Source organism: Limulus polyphemus, unplaced genomic scaffold, assembly GCF_000517525.1.
Source record: "Limulus polyphemus unplaced genomic scaffold, Limulus_polyphemus-2.1.2 Scaffold2229, whole genome shotgun sequence".
Classification (NCBI taxonomy): domain Eukaryota; kingdom Metazoa; phylum Arthropoda; class Merostomata; order Xiphosura; family Limulidae; genus Limulus; species Limulus polyphemus.
In genome coordinates, this window is record NW_013667839.1 from 53,628 (window position 1) to 63,232 (window position 9,605).

At 30.6% G+C, this 9,605-nt stretch overlaps 1 protein-coding gene across 3 annotated transcripts in view; it reads left to right on the top strand.

The window, feature by feature from the left end:
- The window catches only part of LOC106466339 (centrosome-associated protein 350-like), a 136,819-nt gene that overhangs the window by 29,226 nt on the left and 97,988 nt on the right, over positions 1-9,605 (top strand). For all 3 annotated transcript variants that reach the window (XM_013926614.2, XM_022394326.1, XM_022394325.1), the window contains exon 7: positions 3,202-3,300. In XM_013926614.2, coding sequence (XP_013782068.2) covers positions 3,202-3,300 — 99 coding nt within the window. The remainder of the gene's footprint in view (positions 1-3,201; positions 3,301-9,605) is intronic.

Genomic DNA, 9,605 nt, shown 5'->3' on the forward strand with positions numbered 1-9,605 from the left:
CTTCTAAATTTCCAGTCAATTTAAATTTCTTACATTTATTATGCTTTTCTTTAATTTTATCTTTTAAACTCTTTGTTAGCCTATCTGGGTTTTTACTTGCAGCTACCCTTTACTTTCTATAAGGAATATGTTTACCTTGAATATTTAAAAATTTTCCACATCTGATCAGTGTCTCCAAATAACTCAGCTGCCCAGTTCACAACATATAATTCTTGTCGCATCCCTTCAATATTTCCTATTTTGAAATTTCTAAACAAAATATCATTATTCCTTATCTCCATATGCAGCAAAACATTGAACCTAACAGAGCAATGATCACTTGTACCCAGATGTTCCCCAATTTCCACCCTCTCGATCATTTCTATATTTGAAGTTAACAATTAATCTAAAATGGCATTGTTTCTAGTAGGTTCCTTGACTAATGGGTGAAGAAAGCCATCCTGAACACTATCCAAAAACCTTTCTTCCTCATAGTTTGACTCTAGAATTTTCCAATCTATATGCTTGAAATTAAAATTACCTATAATTATGACTTCATTAACAGCTGAATTCTTAATCTCATTGTGAAGTTTTTCACTAATTTCATCCTTACCATTCGGTGGTCTGTAACAAATTCTCACTGAAAGCCTTTTCCCTTTATATCCACTAATAGAAACCCAAATAGATTCAATCTCTTTGATATCCTCAACTTCTACAGAATGTGACTCACATTTTACATATAAAGCCACTCCTCTTCCCCTCTTGAATACTCTATCCCTATTAAATAGCCTGTAACCCTGTATTTCAAAGAAATTTCTGTCTGCAAAATCGTAAACATTTAACCATGTTTCAGTTATTCCCATTATATCAAAACCCTCCATTCCTACCAGTGCTCTGATGTCATATATTTTATTTCTTATACTTCTTCCATTACAATAGTAATAATTAAACCTACACTTATAACTACTTCTATACTCATTTTCTATGCTAAACTTTTCTTTGCCTCTTATTCTTTTTTACATTTTGTTTTTCCTGACCCTCACCACTATCTAGTCTTAGTTTAAAACAAGCCAGCCCCTATCTTATTTAAATGTAAACCATCATTGCAAAAAGCTCCCTTCTTCCACTAAACTGATCCCACAAGTACAACTAGCCAATGTGCTCATCCTTACATACTACCCTAAGCCTAGCATTTAGCCCTAGTGACCTACTTATAATTTCATCCCCACAGTTAATTCTGGACAGTATTCCTGACAAAATTAAGTTATGGCCATTTTCTTTAAATGCCTTTATCAACCCCTTATACTTATTAATTAGCTCTTGTGACCTACCTTTCCCTACATCATTAGCCCATATATGCATCACAAAAACTGCTAGCATCCTCCTACTCTGTCAGTTATGTCCTCCACCTGTGCCCCTGGGTAGCATAATCTGATTCTTTTCTCCCTATTTACCCCACAGACTATTCTGTCCACATGCCTTGTCAAGGGTATAACCTCCCTATCATCTACATCCTTTTCTGACAAATACATTATTAGACTCAAATATCAGTAAATTCTTTTAACCCTTTTAAGATGGGTCACGAGTGAAAGGCCATGTCATCTTGTTTGTTGACTCATATTCAAAAGTTTATTGAACTACTATTTCATGTATTTATGTCAATAAGTTTGGTATGAAACTGTAGATTATATTTCAAATTTTAGTGTTATATATTATCCAGTTTCTTAATTTAAAAGCACATCGATTTTTATGTGTCACATGGTATGTTGAATGCAGCACTGGTTCAAATTAGATGTTTGGGAAGTAAACATACTAAGTCTATAGTCCTGTATGAATTAGAAACTCAGATTACCAATAGTGACAAGCTAGAATATAAAATAAGAACATCATATCTTTTCTATTTGATAAGATATTGCTCATATAATAAATCAAACACAGTGGCACCCCACCCACCTTTTTCCATTTTTGGAAATGCTCTCTTATGTACACTTACTTCTCTTTGTGACATGAATAACCAATTGGAAGCTCAGAATGTCCCCCTAGTGGCTTTCTCAGACATAGTAATGGACTTGGATACCCTTATTTCTTTTCAACCAATAATTCAAGGAGGTAGGGTGTGTCTTTAGTGTGCTCGAAATTTCATGTTTTTTTAGACTAAAATACATCTTAGTTACTAAGCTTGATAAATTATAGTGGAATTTTGTGGTATTGATGTAGTAATTTATGGTTTTTTAGTTACTCAATTGTACATATGAAACCTAAAAAAATTTATTTTGTTTCTGATGCATAAAAGTATTTTTAGTGTTAAAATAAAATTTACTTTGGATGTTAGATAGGTAACATGCGGAAAGAAAAAAAAAGGCATAAGAAAAAGAGTGGTTTACAAACCTTAAGACTTAATAAAAAAAATCTGATATTTTGCATATGAAAACATTGTAATGTTTACTGATAATGTGCCACATTTCATTAACATTCACTTACTAATTTAAAAGTCATAGCATGAAAACTATAACAAGCACAAAATGATTACAAGGTCGGTCCTAGGGATCGAGCCCATGCTGAAAGAGTTAAATGCCTTTATCAACTCCTATGTACTTATTAATTAGCTCCTATGACTTATCTTTCTCTACATCATTAGTGCCCACATGCACCACAAAAACTGCATTTATGCTAGCCCCTTTATTATATCTCCTGTTCTGTCAGTAATATCTAGCACCTGTGCTCCTGGTTAGCATAGTCTGATTCTTTTTTCTCTATTTACCCCACAGACTATCCTATCCACATATTTGGCCTTACTAATCCTCCTGCAGAGAACTTACTAATTTTATTAAAATTCACCTCTAGACTTGTCCATTGGGTTACTATATGTTTAAAGAACATTTGTATGCTTTTATATTATTTATTGTAAAATTTGAAATTAAATTAGAACCTTGGAAAATAATTATACATCATGCCTAACTGCATATGTTATTTGCTTCGCATTCTTCTCATTTATTCCATTACAAATGTTTAACTAGATTTAAAATCCATAGCAGACTAAAGAAAATGTGTTAGAAAAAACAACTGCAATCCATCATAATGCAAGTACTTTTTTAACTTAAATATGAATAATGATAAAACTAGAATGTAGCTGAAACTTTGGAGTTACTATTTAATGGTAATTTGACTATTGTATGAGTGTTAGCTTAATTAGGAGCTAATGGTATATTTTTATCTCATCAGCTTCTAAAGGGTCTAAAGAAATTTCAAACACAGTAAATATTTCACCTGGAAAGAGGATAAGGAAAAGGAAGAAAAGTCCCAAGCTGACAAACTCTAACTGTAAGTAACAGTTCACCTATTCTTTCTGAAGATGTTCAAAGTAAACTTCAAATATAGTAACATGCTTAGAAGACTATTAGAGTTAATCATGTGTGTAAAAACTATGTTTGAGGAGATGCCATACTGCCTTTATATACTTATGGTGTCAGCCAGCTGACTTTTGTGGGGTACTAATAAACCTGTATAGTGTCAGACTTTAACAAAAATGTTAAACAGACCCAGGATTTCATTTTAGTTTGGGTGACTTGTGTACATAAGGAACAAAACTGTGTTTTAAACAAATGCTTGGAATTGGGTGTGTGTGTGTCTGTGTTTCTGTGCGTGTATCTCAAAAACTAATAAACTGAGGTACACAAGAATATTACACAAGATGGGAAGTCAATAGAGGACAGTCCTACCCAAATTTGGTTTGGATCATTTTGAAGCATTTTTTATAATGGGGAGATAGGGCATTTTTGCAGTTTTCAGTTTATAACTCTGTAAAGTGTTACCTGATTTGTACCAAATTTCATAGGCACATGAAGGTTGACGAACTCTTCATCACGCCACTAAAAATGGTCCTGATTGTTGATCATTCTGTATTTGAGAAAGATTTTCTGAGTTTTCGAAGGTGGAATTTTGTGTTATCTAATATAAACTCATGCAATCTCGAAAAGGAGCAGCAGGGTGAGGGTATGAAATCTCTGATTGCTCTTGTTACTATGTGTTATACTTGTGTATGAAAACATATAAATCAAATAAGAAAATATGTGTATCATTGATTATTTTTGTAAATATTAAACTTGCCTTTTATTTTAACCCTATCTCTATGAGTCTTCCTATGGTCACATGTTTGTGGGCTCACCATTCAAAATTTTATTGAACTAATATTTTATGAATGTATATCAATATGTTTGGTGTCAAATTGTAGATTATAATTCAGATTTTAGTATTATACATTTATTAATTTCTGAATTTAAAAGTAAGTATAAAAAAATATTCCTAAAAATTGATGCAGCTTTGGTTCAAATTAGATGTTTATGATGTCAAAATGCAAAGTCTATAGTTTCTTACAAATTAGAAACTCAAATTACTGATATTGACAAAATAGAATATAAGATAAGAACCTCCTATCTTTTTTCTAGTGTCAAATTATAGAATATAATTAAAATTTTAGTATTATACGTTTATTAATTTCTGAATTTAAAAATAAGTATGAGAAAATATTCCTAAAGATTGATGCAGTTTTGGTTCAAATTAGATGTTTGTGATGTTCAAATATAAAATTTATAGTTGCTTACAAATTAGGAACTCAAATTACTGATATTGATAAGATAGAATATATCTTTTTTTCTAGTTTCTGAGATATTAACCCTATAACCATGGATATCCTCTACTGCACATGACACAACGTTTTAGAGTATTACATTCAAAATTTTATTAAACTACCTTTTCTTTATGTTATACTAATTAGTATAGCATAAAATCTTAGCTAATAATCCATATCTTAATAGTATATATATTTTAAGTTCTTAATTCTGTATAATGTTGTGTTCTGAACAGATATTCATCACTTTCACTCAGAGTACAAGCTCCATTCCCATGGGAGAGCTAATGACTAACTTGGATAAATTTGTAACGTCTCTTGTTGCATAGTTAGAAAGCCAGAAAAATTGTAATGTTAGAGGAAATTGTCTGCTTTTTGCATGTTATTAGTCTGTAGTCTTTCATGCATTATTTAATTAAATAACAATTATTTAATGCACTACTACAATTAGTATAAAAAGTGGGGTTAAGTATCATCAGTAGTTGGTAGCGAAAAGAAAACAAAACTTGGGTAAGTACTTAATTTCTTGTTTTTCATATTCTTTATTATAAAAATAACTAAAATCAAAAATACGCATCTTTTTAACTTATTTAAGACTAGATTAGGTAAAATAAGTAATAATAATAATAGAATTAAAATTGTTCACGAAGAACGCAAGCGAGCAGCTCATGGGTAATGTAATTTGATAGCGTAATGTGAGCTGCATGTTTCCCAAGTGATTTAAAACTTATAAGGTGCGAATAGTAGTTATACATGGTTCAGAAGGCAATAAAACAATAAAATGTAATTATAAATAGGTGTATAGTGTTACAAGTTTAAAGCTACTAAGGATAAACAAATGCAGTTTCACACTATATTTGAAGTCACTCTAGAAAGAAAAAGAGGGTAATTTAGGTTTATTTAGTAATTTTTTTTTTTTTTTTTTTTGGTGGTGGTGGTTCCAAAGTCGGTCAAATTGACCAACCTTCTTTTGAGTTAAGGAAGAGAAAATTACAGAAAAAACATTAAGTTTTACTGAAAACAAACATTTTAAATGTATTGAGGAGGTTTGGAGATTACACAAATGAAATTTCAGATTTTTGAAATGAAGAAAAGTAATTTTAATCTTAACATGAAAATTACTTTGCACATGGACTATCCAAAACAAATACTTGATATATTCCAGGGCAAATCTATTTTAGTTTATTAAAAATACTTTACTAAAAATGTGATTATTTGTATGTGAAAGACTTAATGTTTACTGAAAGACTGTCAAATTTTGTGAAGATATACACGCTATATAGTACTATCAAATCTCTAAAGACTCTGAATGAGTAAAAAGAGGTCACGTGGTCGGTCAAGTTGAGAGAGTTAATATATTTAGTGAATCAACCAAGGTGTCCCTGCCCACCTATTCCATTTTTGAAAATACTTGCTTACGAACACCTACTTCGCCCAGTGGTGTGTGTATAACCAGTCAAAAGCTCAGAATGTCTCCCAGTGGTTTTCTCAGCCTCTGTGAAGTATTTACATGGGAACCCTCTGTTTTCATGCTAGATTCCAAGTGGTAAGATAAGACATTAGTGAGCTCCAAAACTCATATTTTTTTAGACCCACATCAAAACATAAAACCTTAAACTTATTTTGTTTTGCATCCTCCATGTTCAAAAAGGCTTAGCAAATTACAGCAAGCAGCAGGTGAGTACCAAGTTCGTAACTAGAAGAGATAATTGTTTTCTATTCTTATGTATTTTTTGTGTTCTGTGTTCTAAGAAAAATAACTGAAATTTAAGAACTTATTTGTAAATATTAATAATGTATATACATATGTGATGTATTATAAACAAAATTTGAGTGTATTTTATAAAATACTGATCCACTAAAACACAGCCAAGATAGGTCACTTTGTAAAAGCCAGTTTTTTATTCTTGGATATGGTAACATGAGTGCATGTGAGCTGTGTCATTGTTACTTCTGTAATTTTAATCAGACGCAGCTGAAAGATCAATAAAATAAATATATTTAGATGGATATTGTTATGAAATTTAAGCTATTTAGACTAAACGTTTTTGTGTGTGTTATGAGTTGTAGTCATTCTAGAATGAAAAAAGCATAATTTATATCTCTTTCCTAATTTTTTTATGGTGGTTACGAGGTTGGTCAAATCAATCAAACCCATAGAGATAAAATAGTGAAAATAACAGATAAAATATAAATAAAGTTTTTTATAAAAAACATTTGATGATTATCTGGAGGTTATAAAGATTTTGCATGTGAAATTTGAAAATTTTCTAATGCATAAAAGTATTTTCAATCTTAAAATAAAAATTACTTTGCATGTTGGATAGTCAACATTTGAAAAGAAAAAATGCATGAGCAAATCATTAATTAAAAAAATCTTAAAACTTAATTTGAAAAATTTGATATTTTTTTGCATGAAAGCCTTGTAATATTTACAAATAATCTGCAAAATTTTTGTGAAGATACGTTTACTGTTTTAAGAGTTATAGCATGAAAACTATAACAAACACAAAATGGTTACGAGGTCAGTTCCTGGGACCTAGCCCATAGTCAGAGACTTAATCAGCCCATGTAATGTACCCATTACATCAAAACCCAAATATTCTTGCCAACAGTGCATTGCAGTCAGCTTCCTTTGCTTAAAAACAAATGAAATGCAATTTTCCTTATTGAAATAACTACTTCCTTGAAATCCTTGGCAACTTTTATTTTGCATTTGTCTGCAACTCAAGATCACACTTGTCTTCATTAAACAACTACAAAAATATATATATAACAATGCATTTTGATCATACTTTCCAATCAATATGTTGGCCAGAGATTTTCCATCAGGGAAATGCAGTTTTATAAGAAAAATATGAACTATTGTAGTCACGAAAAATATAGTACTTCATTGTTTCTAACTTCTAAAATGTTTATTACAGAGAAATACATACGTATATATAAAAATGGCCATGCAAGATAAAATAACGATAATTTGACATATTCAAGAATAAGATTAAAATAATGTTCTAATCGTGTGCAGGGAGAACAACAATAAAATCAAACAACAGTATTATTGACTATTTACAAAAAACCATCTGTGGGGACGAAGAAATAAGATTAAAACCTTTACATTTTGTTTTGTTTTTATTATATATATATATTATTTTATTTTATGAACATCCTATTTATAAAGTGATTTGTTATAAATTCTTTTTTTTATAGTATTTGTTTCTTTAAAACAAATTAATATAGGAGGACTATGTTGTATTTAAAACACAGGAAATTTCTTTTATGGATAGACTATCTTTGAGTAACAGTTCCAGGTCGGAATTACCATTACAAAGAATGGTGAATCCTGAGCTAGTTATGAGATGTCCTGTTTCGTGTTTGTGGTTCCGGATAGACGAATTGGTTATATTACGGGTGTATTTCTCTGTAACAAACAGTTTACAAGCTAGAAACAACAAAGTAAGATATTTTTTGTGATTACAATAGTTCTTATAAATAAAATTATTTTAATTAACTTTATCATGATGCAGTAAGTGAACCTAAATTGAAGACATTTTATGGAATCACATAGCCTAGGCCTGAGTGCCTACAGTTTCCCAGGAAAGAAAAAATATCAATTCAGTTTTAAACCTAGATCATTTATGAATTTATGTTGTATCATTGAAGTTAAGAAAAATAAACATTATTTATCAATGTAGACATTAAATTAAGAAATCAACAAATATTTCTTTAGTTTTGTTGTTTAGACATTCCATTTTACGCTTTCAGTACATAGACAAACAACATCAGATCATAACTAAAAAACCACTCTATAACATCACATAATAGTTAGAAAAACACACTATAACATCCCATAATAGGTAAAAACATTATAACATCCCATAATAGTTAAAACCACTCTAAAAGATCCCATAAAAGTTAAAACCATGCTATAACAGCCCATAATAATTAAAAAACTACTCTGTGACAACAAGTAATAGTTAAATAATACACATTCTTATTACCCTTCCACTTTGTCTTTTGATGACAATGACAGTCTTTTTGTCTTTGATCCATATATACTATTACCTTCTGGTCATCGTACTGTGCTTTCCCTTTCTGTCTTTTTTAATTTGCTGTTTGACCATGGTTTGTTGGTCTCTGCCACTGTTGGTTATTGGGCTGCATTGTCCACTACATTTTGCTTTTCCTGATACCACAGGGTATTCTCTTCCCCTGTCCACTCCTTCCTTCTCCACTGTCCTCTTTGCCTGACTCCCATGTCTTAACGGTTCCTTAATGTGGTTTTGTGCATTCTTACACATGCCCTGTTTAACCCTATCAGCCGGGGTAAGCTGATTCAAAATTTTATTAAACTACTTTTTGTTTATGTTATACCAATTAGAATAGCACAAAATCTCAACTAATAATCCATATTTTAATAGTATACAAGTTTTAAGTTCTTAATTTTAAAAGGAAATATATAAAATATCCTGAATTTCCACTAGTGTAACACACATGGCACATTTTGTTTTAGTATGTCATCATCCATTTTTTATCCATCATCCGTCAGAAATGTACAGAATTAAACGTAAAGTGCTCTCTTTAAAATTGTTATTGCTCAAACAGACCATAATTTTTATAGCCTTCAATTTTGTTTGGTTACAGAGCTATCAAAGAGAAAATTAGACCCCTCCTGTCACATCCTCTCTTTCACAATTGGTTGATAGTTCTCTGTTATGTTTCATTATGTATTACCTATAACCAATAGAATGTCAAGGTTTTCACCTATCAAATGGTGTATTGTATAACATTGTGCTCTGAACAGGTAACCGTCAATTTCACTCGAAGTAGCATAATTGTTCCCGTGGGTAAGTTAACGACTAGCTTGGATGAATATGTAATGGCTCTTGTTGCATAGTTAGAAAGCCAGTAAAATTTTTAGGAGTAAGTGAATTTGTCTACTTTTTACATGTTATTAGTCTATAATCTTTGGTGTATTATTTAATCAAATAAAAATTAAGTG